Source organism: Micropterus dolomieu, linkage group LG19, assembly GCF_021292245.1.
Source record: "Micropterus dolomieu isolate WLL.071019.BEF.003 ecotype Adirondacks linkage group LG19, ASM2129224v1, whole genome shotgun sequence".
NCBI classification, from domain to species: Eukaryota; Metazoa; Chordata; class Actinopteri; order Centrarchiformes; family Centrarchidae; genus Micropterus; species Micropterus dolomieu.
Genome location: NC_060168.1, coordinates 19214026 through 19235393, shown reverse-complemented (window position 1 = coordinate 19235393; position 21368 = coordinate 19214026). Strand labels below are relative to the sequence as shown.

General features: G+C 39.0%; 1 protein-coding gene across 4 annotated transcripts in view; it reads right to left on the bottom strand.

Moving 5' to 3' along the window:
* ccdc88b (coiled-coil domain containing 88B) overlaps positions 1-20332 on the bottom strand; it is a 54517-nt gene extending 34185 nt beyond the window's left edge. The window contains exons 1-10 of one of the 4 annotated variants that reach the window (XM_046030441.1): positions 20133-20332; positions 18888-19036; positions 17382-17490; positions 8979-9048; positions 8718-8776; positions 7358-7441; positions 6342-6482; positions 2442-2584; positions 1969-2050; positions 981-1139 (exon numbers count right to left, since the gene is read on the bottom strand). In XM_046030441.1, coding sequence (XP_045886397.1) covers positions 981-1139; positions 1969-2050; positions 2442-2584; positions 6342-6482; positions 7358-7441; positions 8718-8776; positions 8979-9048; positions 17382-17490; positions 18888-19036; positions 20133-20192 — 1056 coding nt within the window. In that variant the 5' untranslated portion in view covers positions 20193-20332. Of the gene's footprint in view, positions 1-980; positions 1140-1968; positions 2051-2441; positions 2585-6341; positions 6483-7357; positions 7442-8717; positions 8777-8978; positions 9049-14288; positions 14378-17381; positions 17491-18887; positions 19037-19179; positions 19285-19357; positions 19425-20132 lie in introns of those variants that run through there. The other 3 variants (XM_046030443.1, XM_046030442.1, XM_046030444.1) reach the window with 3 other exon arrangements.
* Between the last annotated feature and the right edge of the window lie 1036 nt (positions 20333-21368).

The window sequence follows — 21368 nt, the reverse complement described above, 5'->3', positions numbered from 1 at the left end:
TCAGTAGTAACCTGACTGATTGTTTTTTGCCCCTTCAGCCTTCTTCTTAGCCAAACACCCCGTGTTCTCAGATTTCTGCAATTACCTTGGAGAGCACAATGTTGTTATTACTGACAGATCAAATAACACCCAGCGTGTAACAAAACGAAATGACTCTCTAAGTGTCTTAGGGTGGATTTTTCTTCTAACAAAGAACACGTAAACATTCAGCATTAGCTCCTCTGGTTTTAACGACCACGCAGGGGCTCACTGCGACAAAATTAATTATAAACCCAAACACGAGAAAAATCCATCCAGCCAGCTAATTTGGGCTGTCACAGGGATGCAGAATAAATCAAAAAAGACTGAGAAGGTGACAGTGAGGACAGTGAGGTGTTTTACAATGATATGAGCACATTTTCTGCCTCAGAACAGTTATACTACCTCAGAATAAATCTCATTTGGGTGTAAAAGCTCCAATAACTGAAGCCATACTCCTGCTCTTTGTCAATGAAGCAGCTCCGGGCTGTAAATCCCGATGACATCACACAGTATAATTTCATTCTCTGGCTTTGAGCTTCAGAGTTGTTCATACTCACTCTTGATTGAAATGCTGAGGGCCGTGAGAGGGAATATATGGCTTTTGAGATTAAGTGGTGCAGTGCTTTTTAAAAAAAATAATAGCTACTCAGAGAAGGGTTTAATAAAGAATCTTCTTAATGTGACCTTCGCTGGTAATGCTCATAAGAGGTCTTCGCTGTGTAAAAGTGTGTTTGTGTGTACATATCTTTGAAGCACTGTGAGTATGTTTAATTTTGTTCTGGGAGATTCCAATATGTAACTTACTGCCAGAACAATTTCAACGTATTTCATGGTGTAGACGAGTTGCCATGCTGCTTGTTTTCTTTCTTGTTTAAATGACTTATTCAAAAGTACGTCTACTGAGTTGCGTCTTTGCAGTGTGTGTGTGTGTGTGTGTGTGTGTGTGTGTGTGTGTGTACCTTCAGCTGAGTGCGTGTGATCTCCAGGCTGCGCAATCTGTGTTTACAGCTCTGTAGCTCAGTCTGGAGATGCTCGGCCCGCGTAGCTCTCTCTCGGGCGCAGTCCAGCTCATCCCGCAGTGCACGCATGCCCCTCACCTCACCCTGCAGAGAGCGGTTCTGCAGACACGCACACACACACATTCATATACCAGTGGGGATGAGGTCAAATAAGGTTATGAACAGATCTGGCCTGTGCAGCAAAGCAAATGTTGACATAGTCTAACACAGGAAAAAGGAAAGGTGTCTTTGTGTGTGTGTGTGTGTGTGTGTGTGTGCGTGCACAGTATGAATGGCATATCCTTACAAGGATAGTAAGAAAAATCATCTTTTCATCTTCTTTTCTAAAAGATCTTGGTTTAAGTTAATATTAGGACTATGTTTAGATTAAGGTAAGGGTTACACAGTGTTGTAGCACCAAATAATGCCCCCAAATCCCTAGATTTTGTGATTCGGCAAAATTACTTGATCCTATTACAAAATCTGTGAGTGTACTTGTAAATAAAGTTAGCACTATAACAATGGAAAAATACGAGTAAATGCATCGGTGAAATTCTTCTTCAATGTGGGAGCATTATAACCTAATATGACCCACGATCATGCCTGTAGTTTTATTCTGGATTATAAATCTAAACTGTCAGGTTCTGCTGAAAGAAGTTTAACAGCAATGGTCTATTGGACAAACTGTAGTTGGCTGCAATGTGTGTTGTCTAATTGCTGTTGGAATCGACTATTAAAAGCCACCTGTGTTTTGTGCTCTTGGCTGTGCTGTATTGTTTTTTAGGCTAATATGCAGTCTATTATAGCTGTTGCCAAACATTTTATGTGCGATGAAGTCTCTCTCTACATCCAAAGCAAGGATGTTTCTGGCTATTTGACAGAGGAATAACTAAAACATAACATCAGGTTTTGGTCTCAAGTCTGGCAGAAAAAGGCAGGCTGTCTGTACCTCTTTCTGAAGTTTCTTGAGCTGTTCCTCCATAGTTTGAATCTCCTGATTGTAATCCAATATCTGATCACCTTTATCTTCTCTAAAAAAAAACATAAAACCATCAGCACCAAAAATGCAATTGCAACATTCTTCAAAACAGTATTTTGCAGTTTTCTGATGATATATTGGCTGATAAAAAAAATCATATTATGTTTGCTAAAAATAGTTAAAATGTATATGTCTGTGTATGTATAATTGGCTAACAGTGACCTTTATGATGTAGTCTACATTTAATACACTGAATAGATTTAAAGCAGTGAGTACCTGATTTGTTCCTTACTAGTGGCTTAATAACAACCCCTTATGTATTGTAAAGTGTGACAAAATCATTTGCACATTTTTCTTTTGACCTTTATCGCAACTTTTTCTTATGTTTTTCGCACGCACGCACACACACACACACACACACACACACACACACACACACTCACAGTTGTTGTTTAAGGCGGCGGAGTTTGGCCTTGCTGTCTGCCAGCTGGAGTGCCAGACCTTGGGGCTCCTCGCTGCGACCACCCAGGGGCGCCGCGGTTGAGTCAGCCTGGGCCTCCCGTTCCCGACACAGCTCTGCAATCCTCTGGGAGAGAGAGATGGGGGCGATAAATGTGGCAAGGGACAAAGAGGACGGAGAAAAAGAAAAATTTGGAGAGAGGAGAGACATGCAAGATAAAGTATGGGAGGACAGGAACTAAGAAAAGACTGGAAACAAAAATGAAAAATGTTAAATAGTTTGGTATAGTGACCAATAATGTTCATTATTAATGCAGGTACAGTGTCATTATGGTGTTACACCTTTTGGGTTTTAAACAATCTGTTGTTCAACAAAATTACTGTAAAATGACTTGCAATTTTGTCCCTGTGGTCTGTGCAACATTTTCTAATTGTTGTTTTCATGTGGTTACACAATTCAAAGAAAATTGAGCAAAGTGAATCCTTGTTCCATCAGGGCTTATTTGAGTAAGTGGAAATTATTTGATCAAAATCTAATATCTTATGCTGCTCTGATGTCATATTAAGGTTTTAGCTAAAGGTTTAGAACATTAATCACTTCAAAACAGAGATAATTCCTTTTATAATGTAGTTTAATCCCACAAAACCTGGTTAAATCAGTGGATTTAAGGATGCAGGATGGATTCAAATTAACAGGACAAATTATGGGTTAGCAATTGGGATTCACATCTTCGTGTTTTAAAAACTAAACAACCTTGCTCCTCATAGTATATCCCAAATACTTTCACTATAGTCTATTTTTTCAGGGGACTGAACTCCACTAAAAAAACATTATTTTTTTTTCATGAAAACTTACCACAAATGTACCACAAAGCTATTAACACGTCAACCTCATAACACAGTACCTGAAATGTAATCTAGTGGTCAACTGATATGGGTTTTTCAATGGCTGATGCCTATGCCAGTATTTAGAGAGCAGGGCTCCCGAAACATAATTCCAATATTTAAAGGAAAAAGTTTGTGAACCCTTTGGAATTACCTGGATTTCTGCGTAAAGTGATCATAAAATGTGATCTCATTTCCATCTAAGTCACAACAATATACAAACACAGTCTGCTTAAACTAATACCACACAAACAATTGTGTTTTCATGTTTTTATTGAACATACTGAGTAAAGAGTCACAGTGCAGGGTGGAAAAAGTATGTGAACCCCTAGGCTAATGACTTTTCCAAAAGCTAACTGGAGTCAGAAGTCAGCTAACCTGAAGTCCAATCAATGAGAGAAGATTGGAGGTGTTGGTTAGAGCTGCCCTGCCCAATAAAAAAACACATCCATTTTAATTTTGCTATTCCCGTGAAGAATTGCCTGATGTGAACCATTCCTCGACCAAAAGAGCTCTCAGAAGACCTAAGATTAAGAATTGTTGACTTGCATGAAGGAGGAAAGGGTAACAGAAGTATCTCTAAAAGTCTTGGTGTCCATCAGTCCACCGTAAAACAAACTGTCTATAAATGGAAAAAGTTCAGCACTGTTGCTACTCTCCCTAGGAGTGGCCGTCCTGCAATGATGACTACACGAGCACAGAGCAGAATGTTCAATGAGGTTAAGAAGGATCCTAGAGTCAGTTGAAGACTCACAGAAATCTCTGTTAAAGGCTCTACAATTCATTAAACACTAAACAAGAATGGAGTTCATGGGAGGGCACCACAGAGGAAGTCACTGCTGTCCACAGTTGTTCCACAGCACTACTGGCAAAATATTCTGTGGATAGATGAAACCAAAGTTGAGTTGTTTGGAAGGAACACAACCCTATGTGTGGAAGAAAAAGGCACAGCACACCAACATCAAAACCTCATCCCAACTGGGAGCTATGGTGGAGGGGGCATCATGATTTGGGGCTGCTTTGCTGCCTCGGGGCCTGGAAGGGTTGCCATCATCGACGTAAATATTTATTCCAAAGTTTATCAAGACATTTTGCAGGAGAATGTAAAGCCATCTGTCCGCCAGTGGAAGCTGATGCAACAGGACAACAACCCAAAGCGCAGAAGTCAATCAACAACAGAATGGCTTCAGCAGAAGAAAATACACCTTCTGGAGTGGCCCAGTCAGAGTCCTGACCTCAACCTGACTGAGATGCTGTGGCATGACCTCAAGAGAGCGAGTCACTCCACAAATCCCAAGAATATTGCTGAACTGAAACAGATTTGTAAAGAGGAATGGTCCAAAATTCCTCCTGACCGTTTTTCAGGTCTGATCTGCAATTACAGGAAACGTTTGGTTGAGGTTATTGCTGCAAAGAGGCTCAACTAGTTATTAAACCCAAGGGTTCATAAGTTTTTCCACCTTGCACTGTGACTGTTTCCACGGTTGGTGTTCAATAAAAACATGGAAAGATAAAATTGTTTGTGTGGAGTTAGTTTAAGCAGACTGTATTTGTCTATTGTTGTGAAAGGGTTCACATACTTTTTCCTGCGACTGTAACTATTTAACACTGGCCAGTAATGGTTTTAGATCAGATTTGCTGTCATTTAGGAGACACATGTTAATGTTTAGAAAAGCCTATGGTGACAGAGGAACTTAAGGCCTCAAAACTAACTTTTTCACCACTTTCCCAAAACTCACAAGGGGGAGCGGAACGTTGTTCCGCAGCAGCCACACTGACAAGGCTGCCTGCAGATGTGCCCGCAGACATTTTTTATCTGCCTTGTGAATGCAGGCATTGATAGTCCGATGCCGATTATATCAAAATTCCAGATATCGGCCCAATTAATCTGTCTGTGAATAATAACCACAAACTGAATATGAGATCTGAGCAGCATAAGATATAAAATGTTGATCACACATGTGACACAATTAAGCCCTGATTAAACATGTGCTGTACTTACTTATGCATGTCCTAATTTTCAGTTAATTAAATTTCATAACTTCATAAAAACTACTTTTTTAAATTATCACATCTGTGTAATGGAAAACATTGTACAGGTCTCATTCAACACATTTTTATAAGTCAAAGGTCCCCACAAAGGATCAAAGTAGGTACATTGCTGTTACACTATATGTACATGTCTTAAACCACAAAAGACTTTTTCATTTTAAGGCACAAAAAACAAAATATATCATGTGATGTACTCTCACAGCAATGTAGCTGTAGCCATATATGCCTCTGACTCCATCTGACTGAACAGATGTAGATGGTTTTCATGTATTTAAAGTTATACAGGAGTTCAGTGTCTCTGTGTATCCAATCAGCTGTACATCAGGAATGGTTGCATTGCTTGTAGCTTATGTGAAGACTATTTCAACAATTTCGGAAATACACTTATTTGCTTCCTTGCCAAGATATTGATGAGAAGATCAACCCCACTCTCACATCAATATGGTAAATATGAAGTTACCACCAGCAGCAGGTTAGCTTAGCTTAGCATGAAGATTAGGATGAAGACTTGAAACAGGGAGAAACAGCCTGGCACTGTCCAGTGGTTTAAAAAAATCCATCTACCAGCCTTTCAAAAGCTCAATTATTGATACGTGTTTGATTACTGAAGTGTAAAGACACTGTGATTTTACAGGGGATTATGTGTCTGTACTATTTTTTGGCTAGGTGTAGAAACTGGTTGGCTGGCAACCTCAAGGTGACTCCAGGAAGTTACTGCACCCGGCCAAGAAATTGTTTTAGAGGGGATTTTGTTATAGAGCCAGGCTAGCTGTTTATCCCTGTTCTCAGTCTTATACTAAGCTAAGCTAACCTGCTGATGGCTGTAGCCTCATAGTTACCATACAGAAATGGGAGTGGTATCTATGTTCTCATCTTACTCTCTGCATAAAAGTGAATAAGCATATTTTCCAGAATGTCCAACTATTCTTTTAAGTGTGTAGGTATACCTCCAGGTGTGTGTCTCTCTGTGCCAGCAGGCTTTGGATCTGTTTCGCCATGGAGCTGAACACCAGCTGTAAGTCTGCACCTTCGACCTCCAACAGCTCCTCCCACCTAAGCGGGAGCACCATGCGAGGATCCTGAGTCACCTGCAGCAAGGACAGTTTCTCAGGTCTCTATGATAACATCAGTGTGCGTCTGGGAAACCTGACATAAAATGGCAGATCTGGGGACAAACGACCCAGACAGCGTGAAGGCTGCGTGAATACCAAGCAGAGAGAGATGCATCTGTGTACAACAGGAAATACAATTTCTTACATTTCTTTGGGAATGTAGCTGTTAGGGATGTGTGTCCAAAATTGCCTTACTAATGCATGCAAAACTAATGATCATGTAGACCGTTTGAAATGTCCTCGGGTGGTAGGCATATGAACAGCAAGCAGGGGGTGCATCCATCCACACAGGAAGAACACCTCTCACCTCTATGATTTACAAGGCTGAGGAACCTGGCACAAAAAAGGCTGGTGGGCAACATGCTGCTACTGTAATTCAGACACGCTGGTACGCAACATGCTGTTTTTGTAATGCCGGCAATTATTCACAGGGGGTATTTTTAAAAGAGTACAATTTGGCATTTAGGCTTTATTGGACGTGAAAGCTGAGTATGACAAAAAAGAGATGAAGGAGAGAGGACGATGTGACAGAAGTGGAGAGGTAGAGAGGTGGACATGAGGGGTGGAGGATCCATCCTACGGTGGCAGCAAGGGGCAGCCAGAGGTCCTTAAAAGGCTGCCAGCAGAATAACAAGCAGCTCATTTTCACACTTACTTGAAGCGCCAGTAGAAAGTATAATAGTTTCACTCTCTCTGCCTACAGGCGAGACAGTGAAGAATTTTTTTGCTAAATCATATTTAGGAACAAAAATCCTCTTAGAAGTGTCTCCCCCGGATAATATCTCCTCACACTGACGGTTTTATATTTAGGGGGGGGTCCTTGATTTGATTAATTCTGCACTTGAACATACCTGCTGGATACAGCTGGCAATAGCTGCCTGGGTCTCAATGTCTAGAGACTGGATCTGCTGAATGAACGTTTCCTTCTTCTCACACTGCAGAGACAAAGGGATGAAACTGAGTCAGATGTGTGTGTGTTAGCTTAAAATATATCCACATAATACAATATATCAGTACAATAATCTAGAGGTGAAATAATCTGCCACTATTTTGATAATCAATTTATTTTAATTTGAGTGAAAATGGGTTTTGGGCTGTTGGTCAAACAAAACAAGTAATTTGAAGATGTCACTTCGGCCTCTGAGATTTTATCATAGGAATTGTGCCTTTGCTCTCTATTATTGATATTGATATATATATTAATATATATTTATTTTACCATTTGTTATTCTGATCTTGTTTTGTGGCACTTGGTGCTGCATCTGTGCATCTTTTCTTTCTAGACACTTGACCAGAATTAGGTGAAAAATTTATTTTGGCTAGAATAAAAGGACATATTGACTGAAATATCTCTTAAAAAGTGAGTTGGAAAAATGTCCAGGGAACAGGAACATGATTTTGTTTTAGTAGTGATGTTGGTTAGATGCTTAGCAGTGGTGGGTTTAAATATTATAAGGGTACAGGGCGAGTTATAGGAAAAGTCTGTAGGCTGGGCAGTTGGAGTAATTGAATCCCTGCCAACCTGAACTATCCATTGTTAACTTGTTGTGCTGTTATATGCACAACAAGTTAACAATGGATGCTAACATTTAGCAAGTGAGCATGCCAGAGTGCCATTTAGCATTTTGGCATAATACTTTTAGAGTGTTAGCGTTACATCACTTCACATCACATGTATTCATTTGGAAGATACATTTATCCAATGCAATTTGTAATAAGCGTGCTATGCTAGCATTAATCTGATGCTTACAGGAATTTTGTCATTATGATGTTCGACATTTGCCTCACTTGTTTCATCTGTTTATTAAAAAGCCACATTAAATATGCTTTGATTACATTTAGCAAAACATAAAACTTCCAACAGGCACTGCAGACTGCACACATTTCCAGTGGGATTGTTAATTTTTTCTACATTCAAATACTTTTGCCATTAGAATAATTCGAAATATGTTTTAATAAGAGGTATCCTGAACTCATTGATAAAAAGTCTGGGGATCACTTAAGTCACCAGAGTACATTCTTTGGGGACCAATGATAATCCTTCCAATAATTATTTTACTCTGAACCAAAGTGTAAGATCAAAAGATTGAAAGACTGACCGCACTAAATGTAAAATATTGAACAAAATACTGGTTATTAGCAGGTTCAGTGAACCAACACTGTCCTTTTTGACCTTCAAAAAGCGTGATGGTCATGTGAGTGTGTGATCACCTGCACAGCACATCCTAGTAACAGCAGGAGCAGTCGCCTGAGTTCTTCCACAGCTGCCTCTGAGTACACAGAAATAACTGTCATCATCATCATCATTATCATCATCAACTCCACCCCTTACACCCACACCACCATCCTCCCTATCATTATCACCTTAATGTGTTTCACAGATAGCGGAGATATAGACTCGTATATAAAGTATAATTACTTTCTTGCTGCTGAGATACATGGCACTGATACGGTCGTGTTGTTATCTCGTACCTGTTAGGGGGTCCTGCCCCAGAATGGCAACATTTGGGAGAGGCATCAGTATCAACTGCTGCAGGTCTTCCTGAAGAAGAGAATAAACGTGAAGAGTTTAGTGGAAAAAACCCCTCAAGTGATCAGCTGGACCGTCCTGTTTGTCTGCCCCAGTGAACATGGATAAACGACAGAAGACTTTCCACCAGCCTCCTGCAGTTTGTGATGTAAATAAAGAGCTGATATCTGTCCGATAAGAGCGTCTTGTTCTTCCAGGTCAAGAAAGCTTTGTGCAAATTAGATTTAATATTTTTCATGTGGCTCATTCTCAGTGTTCTCTAGAAGTAATAAAACATAAAGAACGATCAAATTAAGGAATAACAATCTAGTAACAAAATCCCTGAAGTGTTTCTATAGTTGCCCTTCTGGTTAGAAGATGTGCATAATAATGAACAGAGACACAAAGATAACACTTGACGTCATACACAGCCACAACCCATTACTAGCAACAAACCAGGGATAACTACTGCCAACAAGCTACTCACTCTAACCATTGTCAAGGCCATTATTATTGGCCGATTTTAGCTTGTCACAGATGCATCTGTATTGGGATGTTGGCTAAGTAAGAAATAAGAAATTGCATTACAGAAATGCCAGCAGTATTATGAAATTTAGTAAGAAATAGAAGTGTAAGAAGTGTCTCCAAAACATTGTTTGTCCACCACAGAGTTTATTTTTCAACTGTAAAATGTCCAGCTTGGTCACGATTCTATATTATCCAAATTGAAGAGATCCCTTTCCGAAACATTTCTTTATAGGGTGTTGTTGGTGGCCTTGCAGTTTAAGGTGCTCAATATATAATCCCAATTGTGACTTATATATGTATATAAGTCCAATGGGATACTTTCACTGCATGTCATCCCCTTGCTCTCTTCCCTTTATTTCCTGTCACCTCGACACTGTCAAGACCAAATAAAGTTTGACATGTAACAGTAGGAAAAGCAGAGGTTTATAATAAGAAAATAATAATAAGGTGCTTCAGTTTCAGAGTCCTGGGCCCTGTTCCAGAAAGGAGGCATAACAAACTCTGAGCTTATCCCTGAGCTCTGAATTGATTGAGCCTGAGGTGGGAAACTCTGAGTTTTCAGTTCCAGAACAGCTGATCAAAATTAGTTCAATCAACTCTTGGGGATGAAAAAAAGCAATCATCAATTGAGCTCCAATACTTTGATTCACCATGGCAACAGATAAATAAAGGCAGATCCTCCATTTTAATCAGGTGGAGCTAGAAATATGAATGTGTGCCAACGCGGACCCTGATTGGCTCTAAAACGCAGGAGTGGAGGAAGGATCAATACGTTAACATTAGTATTTTTTATACAGCATTGCTCATTCATCATTTACCAGACTAGAATTTCCTTAATAAATGATAAAGTGCTGGAATTCTCCTACAGCCCATTATATTCATTTTAAATAGGAAAGCTATAATTAATAAGCTGTAACCCAATGGGACTAAATGCCAGTGGCAATCGGCTACCTGATTAGGAAAATAGGTATAGATCAAATATAAGACCCAGTTATCTCATGAACCTGTGATTGTAAAGTCACAGTCACACCCAGTAGGTTAGCCTATTAATTTATATATTTTGCAGTGGAAAATGTATCTATGGGTTCAAACTGACTGTAAAGACATCCATTTTACATTAATAAAATCTTGCTAATTCTGTATTTTATCAATGCTGTCAAAACACATTCAGAATATATGCAGCTAATAATGAAAAACTCACTTAAAAATACATTTAGGCCTATGTGTTTCAGCTGCACCACAGTCATCCTCACTCAGAAATAGTCACATTATCTCCAGTAGGACAACTACGATAGGAATGTTCCAATCAGTGTGACTACAATATGAAAGATTACTGTTCATTGATCAGTTTTTTAGGTTACAGATTAGTTTAAACAGTGATTACTGCAGTAATGTAGCCCACAGTAAGTGTTTTCAGTGCAACTGTCACAGTGTTATACCTAAAGACGGACATAGATTAAAGAGTAAATGCGTTCAGATATGTGCTTTGATAGCAACAGCATGAATGAGGGAATGAGACGGTGTGTGAGACAGCTGCCTCAGGCTCCGCAGGACGGGAAGAGTTAGAGGGAAACTGACGGTTTCCCAACTTATCCTGTGAACCTAACCTCCTTGGGAGGAGGTTACACTGCCGTGACTTATTGGGGCACTTAAGTATAACAGAGCCATTGTTAATGTTAACAGTCACACCTAGTCTTTTCCTACTATGACAAGTCAGAATGTCTGCTGTGAAAAAGACCTACTGGACAATCTATATCATTCTCTGATTTATTTTAACTCTCAATTATATCTTTCAAAAATCCAACCAAAGCTCTATACCTTTTCATTTTTGTTGTTGTTAGTTAAATTATCTGAGCTCCTAACAATCTGACAATCTGACAAACACACTTACACCTGGCCAGCGTTAGAGCAGTCTTACTGGAGTTTATGCTGAAATTTCACTTTTCTGTGGACCAGGGGCATCGTCATGCACAGTCTGATATCTCAGCATGAGCTGTTGTATCTTACCGTAAACACAGTCAATTTCTTATGAAAAAATAAAACATCTAATATTGATCTGGGGTCATTCAGACTATAATGGCTTACTGTGTGTATGAGGTTAGAGATTTTTATACTTTTATAACTTATAAAAATGCGAATACCTTATATTGTTGGTTATAGTGACTGTATGAGCTCACCTGAGGGTTTGTGTTTAATGCAGAAAGGTAATTTTCTTTTCAAGATAAAACACAAAGCAATATGAAAAGTAGAATATGAATGAGCTGTGGACTATAGTGAATAAAATGTTCCAATATACTCTAAGGCGGGAAAAAGAAGCTCTTGAGTCTGGATGTTTCCAGCATGGTCCTGTGCATTTATAATGTGTTAAAGATGAAACGGGGTGATTCAGGAGTAGCACTGTGGTCAGCTTGTTTCAGCAAGTTGTAGTTCCTGCTTCAAGATCTTGGACAAATCTCCTGGCAGATTCTAAATGACGTAGAATAAAGCTGGATGGCAGACGCCTCAGACGTTCCCCTGCCCAGAAACCTGGCAGCAAAAATAAGTATTTGTCATGAGGACCTCCTACAATGCCATCTAGTGCGACACCAGAGAAGCAGGCTAAAATAATTTTAGTAAAGTCATCAGCCTAATACTTTAATACTTTACTTTCTTGGTCTTAAACTGAGAAAAGACCAACAATCTCCCTGTTAATTAAATTTCTTTCTATCAAACAGCCACACGCTGACATTGGCTAGCTCCTTTCCCAACTGCTCTGAAAGCCTGTTCACATCCATCGATGCAAAATCACCAGAGTACAGAAGCCAGTCACAATTACAGTCTACAGTGACAAAGACAGTGAACCAAGAGGCAGGGGCTCCCTTCAGAAACTCCATCCTGTGTGAGTTTGGCATCAGAGGCATGTGTGCAGCCAACCTGAAGTTTGTGCTCCTTCAGGGCATGTAGGATATTAGCCACTGCAGCTCTGTGTTGGTCATTGTGCAGCTCATGGTTCATGATGCCAAACAGACTTCTGCGAGAGATTAGCCAGACTAGAAATACTAGAGAAGCAGCTTGTTGTTGTTGGCATGCTCACGTCCTCTCATGAACAATTCCCTCTCCGACACCACACATTCAACACATACTGGGTGGTGTATGATCATATCCCTCCTGCACTATATTTTACAAATCATCATTTGCTACTATTATATTATATACTCTGATTAAGTGAGAGAACAATATGAGTAATACATGGTGCAATTATCTGTGTTATGCTATAATTTCAAGGCCAGTTTCTCTCAAATGAAGTACAACTTTTTCCAGTGACATTGTAGTAAAACATAAGGAATTAGTCTTGATCCCTCTGTGAGTTTGCGCTCAATAATCTACTGTTATTTACACTAGTCCTGGATCTGAAACACCATTTTTAATCAAGGTGCTCCCTGAAGCGGTGAAAATAATTATATATTTTATAAAATTAATATAATAAATGTATTAGCACTATATTTTATATCAATAATTCTTGTGTCATTTAGATTGGTGCTGGTTTTTCATTCTACCCACAGTTTTAATTTTCAATGCTCTTGTGGTCCTGTGCTCATGCATCTCTCCTTTCCTTTATCTTTTACATAAACCGGATTTAACCTGAAGATTTTTATGTTAATTCAGACATAATTTATTGGATGTTCAGTAGCCTTGAAAATACCACGGTTTACTGAGTACTGACATCTTTAAATGCAGAGGGTCACTAACTTAGTAGGCAGGAGTAATTAACATTTAGGATCCCATTAACAGAAGGATGAAGTCTCTCCATTCAGAGGCATTCAAGGCTCGTAGATTATAGATATATAAAGAATAAAATAGAATAGATACAAGTACAATACAGTTCAATACAACAGAATAGAGTAGAATAGAATCAAACAGAACAGAACCAAATAGAATAGAAAGAACAGGATAGGATAGAAGAGAAGAGAAAAGTAAAGTACAGTATATTAGAATAGATAGATAGATAGATAGATAGATAGATAGATAGATAGATAGATAGGTAGATAGATAGCTGTACATACTGTATATGTGTGTGTGCGTGCGTGCGTGCGTGCGTGCGTGCGTGCGTGTGCGTGTGTGTGGCATGGCAATAAAGAATTGAAGGAATTTAACTGGATTGTATCAACATAACAAAATAGAACAGAATAAAACAAACAGGATAATATAAGAAAATAGAAGAGAATAGAAGAGGACAACAGGATACAATAGAATAGAATAGAACTTGTTTAATGAAATGTATGGGGTTGATTGTTCCTATGTAGTTTGTATGATGCTTTGGCAATATTGTTGTTACACATTCATGCCAATAAAGCTAATTTGAATGGAATTGAATTGAATTGAATAGAACTAACAGGCTATATCAAGAAAAGAGAAGAGAAGAGATCAAACATTACATCACAGAATAGAGTAGAACATACAGGATACAATAGAATACAATAGAAGAGAAGAGAACAAACATAGGAACAAGAGAGTAGAACAACAGAGTAGAACAACAGGATTACGTAAAATAGAAGAGAAGATAATAGAACATAATATATTTAATGACATAAAAGAACAAAATAGAACAAACAGGATAGAATAGATACAAATATTATAGAACAACATAGAATAGCACAAATAAAACAAAACAATCAGAATAGAGTAGAACAGACCAAATATACTAGAACAGAGAGCAGCAGACAAAAGACAGAACAGAAAAATTCATAAAATTCAATTATACGTACACGCTGCTTTTAGATGTCACCGCAGTACAGATGAAATGTATTTACTATGAAAGTGCTCTTCTTACAGCTGTATCTACACATATAGCTCTGTCGCTGTATTAGAGAAGCTGAGGTCACAGCAGAGCAAATTAAGCATTACAGGCTGCAGACCGTTGCTGTGGCTTACACACCACACACACTGTGTCATTGTATCTCTCTCTCACACACACACACACACGCACACACACACACACACACTCACAACTAAACAGCATCAGTAAAGGACAGCAAGAAGTAAAACCGTGACCAATGTGGAACTAAGCGTCCACAGCGGCAGTGGAGCCTGTATTCTGAGCGCACCTGCTAAAATTTTAGTGTAACACAAACTGATACAAGCTTCCCAATTAACGCCAGTGTTTTGTGCTGCTCTGAGCTTTCAAGGGACATTAGCGATTCACTGAAAATTAGGAAGTGAAACCTTGTAGACTCGTGTTCTTATGTTGTGTGCCAAGCTTAGCAGTGCACGTTCAGTCCACCTGACTAGTGCTTTGGGAGGCTTTCTTTGCTGGAACAGACGCCTTTGAATCATCCTCCGGGGAAAGAATTGCATCATTTCCTCAAATGCCACAGGCACCTACAATACGCATTACGAAATGCTTGATACTGCTATTTGATAGATTTCTATTCACTTTCCTTCCCCAACCCTCTAACCACACACTGCTGCTAAAAAATTCAGCTCGCCACTTTTTTTCACCCCAATTGCCTGATAATAAGCAGGGACACGTCTTCTGAGGATGGACATTTTTTGTGTTTCATCTGCTCTTTCATTCAAATGCTCCGTCATCCCCTGCATGCACTTCAAACTTTCTACAATATCCTTAGGCGAACTATTCGTGTGTTTGGACCGATAGTTGAGCTTCATTTTGTCCTCTGTTTTTACTACCTTACAGCTAGACAACTGCTTCTACAGCCCCCTCCATCAGCCCCTCTCCCTCGCCATTTGGTGTGGCCCTGAGTTATGTTTCAGACAGATATTTCAGCATTCTTACAAGATGTTTCTATTTATTATGAGTTGGGAGTCATTTCAGTTCATCTACAAAAAAAGCCTTTACACCAGTGTTTTGAGAACTTGTTTTTTGCTAGAAATGCTAGAGAAAGTGAACAGGGCTATTCAAGACATTTTTGTAAAACACATTAGATGGAGCTCAATCCAGAATCAGACTACTTCCATATGATTGTCTAGTCTGTCACCAGTTTGCCTCAGTATTACCTCTCTGTGTAATGACTTTCCTTGTTACTGAGATATTAATGCCAGAGTTTTACAAAGCATCAAAATATCCAATTAAGCTTTGTTGAGGTGCTTCTTACACAGAGGTAAAGCTACCATAACAACAACTCAAAGGAACATTTCGCATTCTGTATTCGCTTTCTTACCGAGAGTCATGTGAGAAGATTGATACCACTCTCATGTCTCGAGGCTAAAGCTAGCAGCCAATCAGCCTGGCATAAAGACAGAAAACGGGGGAACCAGTGAGCCTTGCACTGTCCGAAGGTAAAATTTAAAAAAGGATTTCTGCCTACCAGCATATTTAAAGCTCACTAATTAACACGTTACATCTCGTTTTCTTTAATACTAAACTAAAGTGTAAAAATGACAAGTTGTGGCCGGGTGCTATATCTTGCACTCTGACTTCAGAGACTGCAGGAAATTGCTTTTGCACTTCAGTTTTTGTACAGATAAAACAAACAATATATAACGTGTTAATGAGTGAGCCCTGATGGTGCTGGTAGGTGGATTTTGTCAAGCTAACTGTTTCCCCTTGTTTCCAGTCTTCATGCTAAGCTAAGCTAGCCGATTGCTGGCTGTAGCTTCATGTTGAACAGACAGAATGGAGAGTGGTATCAATATCTAACTCTCGACAAGAAAGCAAATAAGCATATTTGCAAAATATGTGTAATAAAGCTTCCTGATTTTTTTACGTTCGATGGCAATGTTTTCATGCAGGCTGAGAGAAACAAGGGACACAAATGACAAATAAATTAACACAAAGTTAAAGCCAGCATCTCATTTCTTTGAAGCACACTAACAATTACAAATTGCTTGATATTTGGCTAGTTTTTAATCCATTACATATGGATACACAATTAAACCGAACAAGATGTCATGTCAAATGTTCATTAGTTTCTAGATGCCTCGATCTTAAAGCAACATTATTTGATGTTTTTGGCCGGTTTTGGAGGCAGCAGAAAAAGCTAAACACAAGAAAAGTATGGAGAAACTTATTTTGGAGCCGTGTTTCTGGCCACCTGATGATTTGGTGTGGGGCAGGTAGCGTGCTGCTGAGTTGATGAGAGCATTGAGAGTGAACCAAAATAGTAAAACTGCAGGATGCACAAAAAAATGGTCTAAAAGACGCTAAAAAGGGTCTATAAGGCTGATATGAACTGCAAAGGGTAAGAAAATCTATGGGTTTATTACTTCCAGTGACACCTTTCACATTACATGTAGCTATTTGATCCACTGTTAGTATAAAAACACTGACTAGTACAGCTTTAAAGCCAGATTACTTATCTCTTTGTGGTACACTGACAATTACAAATGAGTCGACATTTGGCTAGTTGGGTGTGAAAGATCATTCTTTCTGAAAAGATCATTCAGAGTTTGACAAAAAGATTTACATTCAAGGTCTACTTATTAACTTTTTCAGAGCTGTCATGCAGAAGACCATGAGATGCAGCATGTGGAGTTTGATTTTCTTTCCATAATATTTGGCTACTTTGTAAATAGCTATCTATACAAGATTAGCCATATGTACTAGGTGTGATTTCAAATGTAGAATGTAGGCCCAAATGATTAATTTATAAAACTGTTGTAAAAAATGCAGTTAAATCTAGATTCAAATGTAAACTTTAGTTTCTTCCATTGTGATGGACAAGCTCTTACAAATTCTGTCTCAGTAATAATAAACAAACAGTACAAGTGCATACATGGACTGAACAGTCACTATACATTCAATAGCTTTCATCCATTTGAGAATGGAAATGTTTAAAACTCCCCTCTTGATGAACTTACACCTCGATTTCACCCTCATCCCCAGTGTGACCCTCCCCTACCTGGTAGAAGGCTCTGAGGTGTCGATTTAAAATAGAAAAGTTCTGGACTCTCAGCATGTGATCATCTCTCTCGCTGTCATACAGCCGCTCCACCTTGGGGTTCGGGTCTCTGGGATGAACACAGACAAGACACAGCGGTAAATTTAGCGCAGCTTTGATCAAACAGCCCAACACCACATCTCTCCAGATGAGAAATCCTTATGCAATGGTGCATTTAAGCAGAGTGAATAAAATTTTAATGAGCCTGAGAAGCAAGCAGCAAGAATTTGTTGAAATAATGTGGCTTAGGTCAGGCCAAATTAATCAGCTGTTCTGCAAATACTGACTAAGATCTTGTCTTGCATACTGAGAGACTAGAGACTAAAGACTGATGGAATTTGAACATGAAGATAAGGAATTCAGCAGAGATGACTAACAGTGTGGCACAAATACAGAACCCCATTTCATGATTCACTGGAAAATTGTGGCAAATATAAATGGGTCAAATATGACTGCCATCTTTTCACACAGGTTGCAGAACATTGCGAGGATACAAAAGGGAATGTGATGAATGTTACACAATTTTATGCAAGTAAAAGAACAAAACTAAACGTCTACAGCCATGCTAGCAGCTTTATGAGGCTGTAATTAGGCTCAGCTAAGCTTTGAGTTAAATGTTGCTAAAAATAACAATGATAACATACTGATGTTGAGAATTGGTGTTCACCATGGTCCATCCTAGTTTAGCAAGTTAGTGTGCTAACATTTGCTACTTAGCAATAAACACAAAGGGAATGTCATTATTTTTGCAGGTATTCAGTCATGAAACAAAGAATTGGATGCAAGATTACATGCCGCAAGATTAAATGTCAGGGGATCGTCAAAGTGACAGTTCATCCTGAGGGGGACATGAATGTGTGTACCAAATTTCATGGCAATAGTTGTTGAGACATTTAATTAAAAAACATACATTTGAATGTATTGGTGTTGCGAGAGGAAAAGTCCAGAGATCACCAAAGTCAGTAGGATTCATCCTCTGAGGATCATGAATGTCTGTAAAAAAAAAAAAAACTAAAAAAAAAACCTATACAATTAATGTGATATTTCAAACTGAACCAAAGTGGTGGACTGACAATCAGACTGACGTGTCATCCTTACCTATTTTAATGCTTCTAAATGGTTCTTTACTTAAAATTGCCTTTCAGTTCAATTGGAGAATGGGTTGTGGGCCCATTTCCACATTCTTTAACTTATTAATAAATACCAAGGGCAATTTTTGCAACTAACTACAAGGTTAGACAAGTTTATATTTTTTTGGTTTTCTACATTAAGTTTTTCCACAAATGGCTGAAAATAAGCACTTAAGATTGTTTTATTTGTATTTTTCAATTTCAAGTTTAAATTGGCCTCTTACATTACATATTGACTGGGAAAATATCCTCACGTTTTTATCTGTTTTCCTTGGTGGTGGTATTGCTAGTGCATGGCTGTAAGTCAATGAAGCAAGAAAATCTAAATCAATCTTACATGACCCTCATGACCTCATTGAGGAAAGTCCCATTGGTCAGCCTCATGTAGCGATCCCGGGCACTCTGGTGAATTGAGTTTACTTCCATGTACTGGCTGTAGAGCGAGACACCATCTTCCGTCTCCACCATCTTCTCAAACAGCTGAACCTGTGAGAGACATGGAAGGATTATGTTGCGTGTAAGGTAGAAAAGCATGAGTGTGTACCAGGAGGTGACAAGGAAGATAGAGACAGGAGCAGAGAGTAGGTACAAAGAGAAGAACAAGGAGGGAGAGGAAGAGAGGTGCAAACATTTTCACGCAGGAAGCCACTTGAGTCGGTGCACCTGTCTGGACAGGTGGGATCTGTGCTCCCACACTGGGAAGCACTTCACAGTGACAGGCAGCCAAGCAGGACGGCAGCCAAGGTCTCTCTCTGCTAAGAAGAGCTGTGCCAATGCAAACTGCAATATAATGAGGTTTATTCCCACCTGCACCGTCTAAAAACTGCACTGTCTGTAAACAGAGTAACAAGCTTGAGTTGGTTCAGCTGATAAGGTGAGGCAGAGCAGCTCGAGACCCCATGCGACAGGATTAACAGGGTGGCAGAAATGTTAGAGTGGATGTCCTTCAACATATATGAAGCAGGCTGACAACAATAAAGAGAATATTCCTACAAGCTTCAGCTGACTGTCACCATCATATCTTAAATACAGTTCATTGACCAGAAGGGGGGAAAATCCCCTTGGGCTGATTGGTTTCCCATGTGGAAAACCCAGCTGGAAATTCAATCTGTTACAAATAAAACAAATCCTCAACAGATTTTAGGGGCAGACCATATTCTCTTGAATGCACAATAGATACATTTGTATTATTTTCAAAACAGAAACAGCCCAAGGCCACGGAAGTTTCAAGGCTAGGACAAAAGGGCTGGTCATTAAGAGGCATAGGAAGCTGACAAAAGGAGAAGTATAGGGTTTGTTTTGCTGTACACAATAGCAAGAAAGCAATATCAAGGCAATTCTTTACTGTTTATTCAACTCCTACTTTTACATTTATTTGAGTGAATAGAGCTGGAAAGCATAGCTGCTCTTAAAGTCATAAGTATTTGTGACAGGAAATAATGTCGGTTTTACTACAGAACTGATCTGCCTACGGTGGATTTCTACAGTTTCTACACAAGCCGCTTGTCTTATTCTCTTCTCTTTGCCTCTAGAAATGATGACCTTTTCTCTAACTGGAAGTGATAAATGATAAATGACGTACCCATTGCGCCAACGCACTTTCCATGAATTCCTCTATTATCTCCATAATGTTACAGTCCATTGTTGTGTTACCAAAGCGGTGAAACACTACAGAAGACAGGTAATTACAAAATATTATCAACGCTATGTATGTAATGAATCAAAGAGAGAGACTCCATCTTGCTTCAAGTGAAGTAGTTTGACATTTCTGCGGCCCTTCCCCTCCCTCCACCCCGGTGTCTCTTCCTCTCTCTGACTGTGACAGTTAGTTTCATTGCAAAACCACACCGGAATTTTCAAAACGCACATGTTGCGTTTTTTTGGGGGGGGGTTGAGCCGACGTCGTCACACGCACTCAACACAAACGGCCACATGTGGGCTAACCCACACAGAAACCTTTACAAATACTATGTGATTATGAATCCACAAAAAAGATGACAAAAACGTGCATTGGGTTTTGTGTGCAGAGATAAAGTATAGGCTACATGTTTTATACTCGACATGTCATCTATATATGTACAAATGCTTATACTATGGAAATGTTTGCCTTTAGCCTATTTAAAAAAATAAACACATTGTTACATGTGAGTTAGGCCTTGGCCTCCATTTTTTACAGAGTAGGTTATGTCCATAAGAAACCCACAAAGCGTCCCGTAAAATCCCGACGGTTTTGACAAAGATATTACCATAAAACTTTTAGTGCTGTAGTGTTGCATCTATCTCCAAGTCCTCAGTAAAGCACAAACATAGTCAAACCAAACCAAGCACTGTGCAATAGCGAGCTCTGGTGGTTTAAAGTTGAAGTTCCTATTTGTCTATTTATAAATTACGCATGAAGATACTACATCATTATTTCCACAACGAAACCACTCGAAGTGTAACCAAGCAGCACTACTTTTATTTTGGTGCTGCACTTCCTGTAGGCCCACAGTGATCGCTAAGATATCATCTCTGTATCTTCCCTGCAATGTCAGTCATTTTGTAGAGACTCATTCCAGTTGAGATGTGGGTTTATAGCTGTCATATAAACCTATTTCTATTTTATTAGATATTAGATGTAGATTATTATATTATGTAGCCTATTATTGTTATTAGTGGTATGTGTACAGTTCTTACCAGTAATCCAATCCAGTAATTAGTGGGAATATTACATTTGTAAGAACTAACAATGAATTAAAAAGTTTTGTTTGTTTTTTGATGTGCATTCATTTATTTATGTTTTTCATTTGCATATTCACTTTGTTTTATTGTAATTATT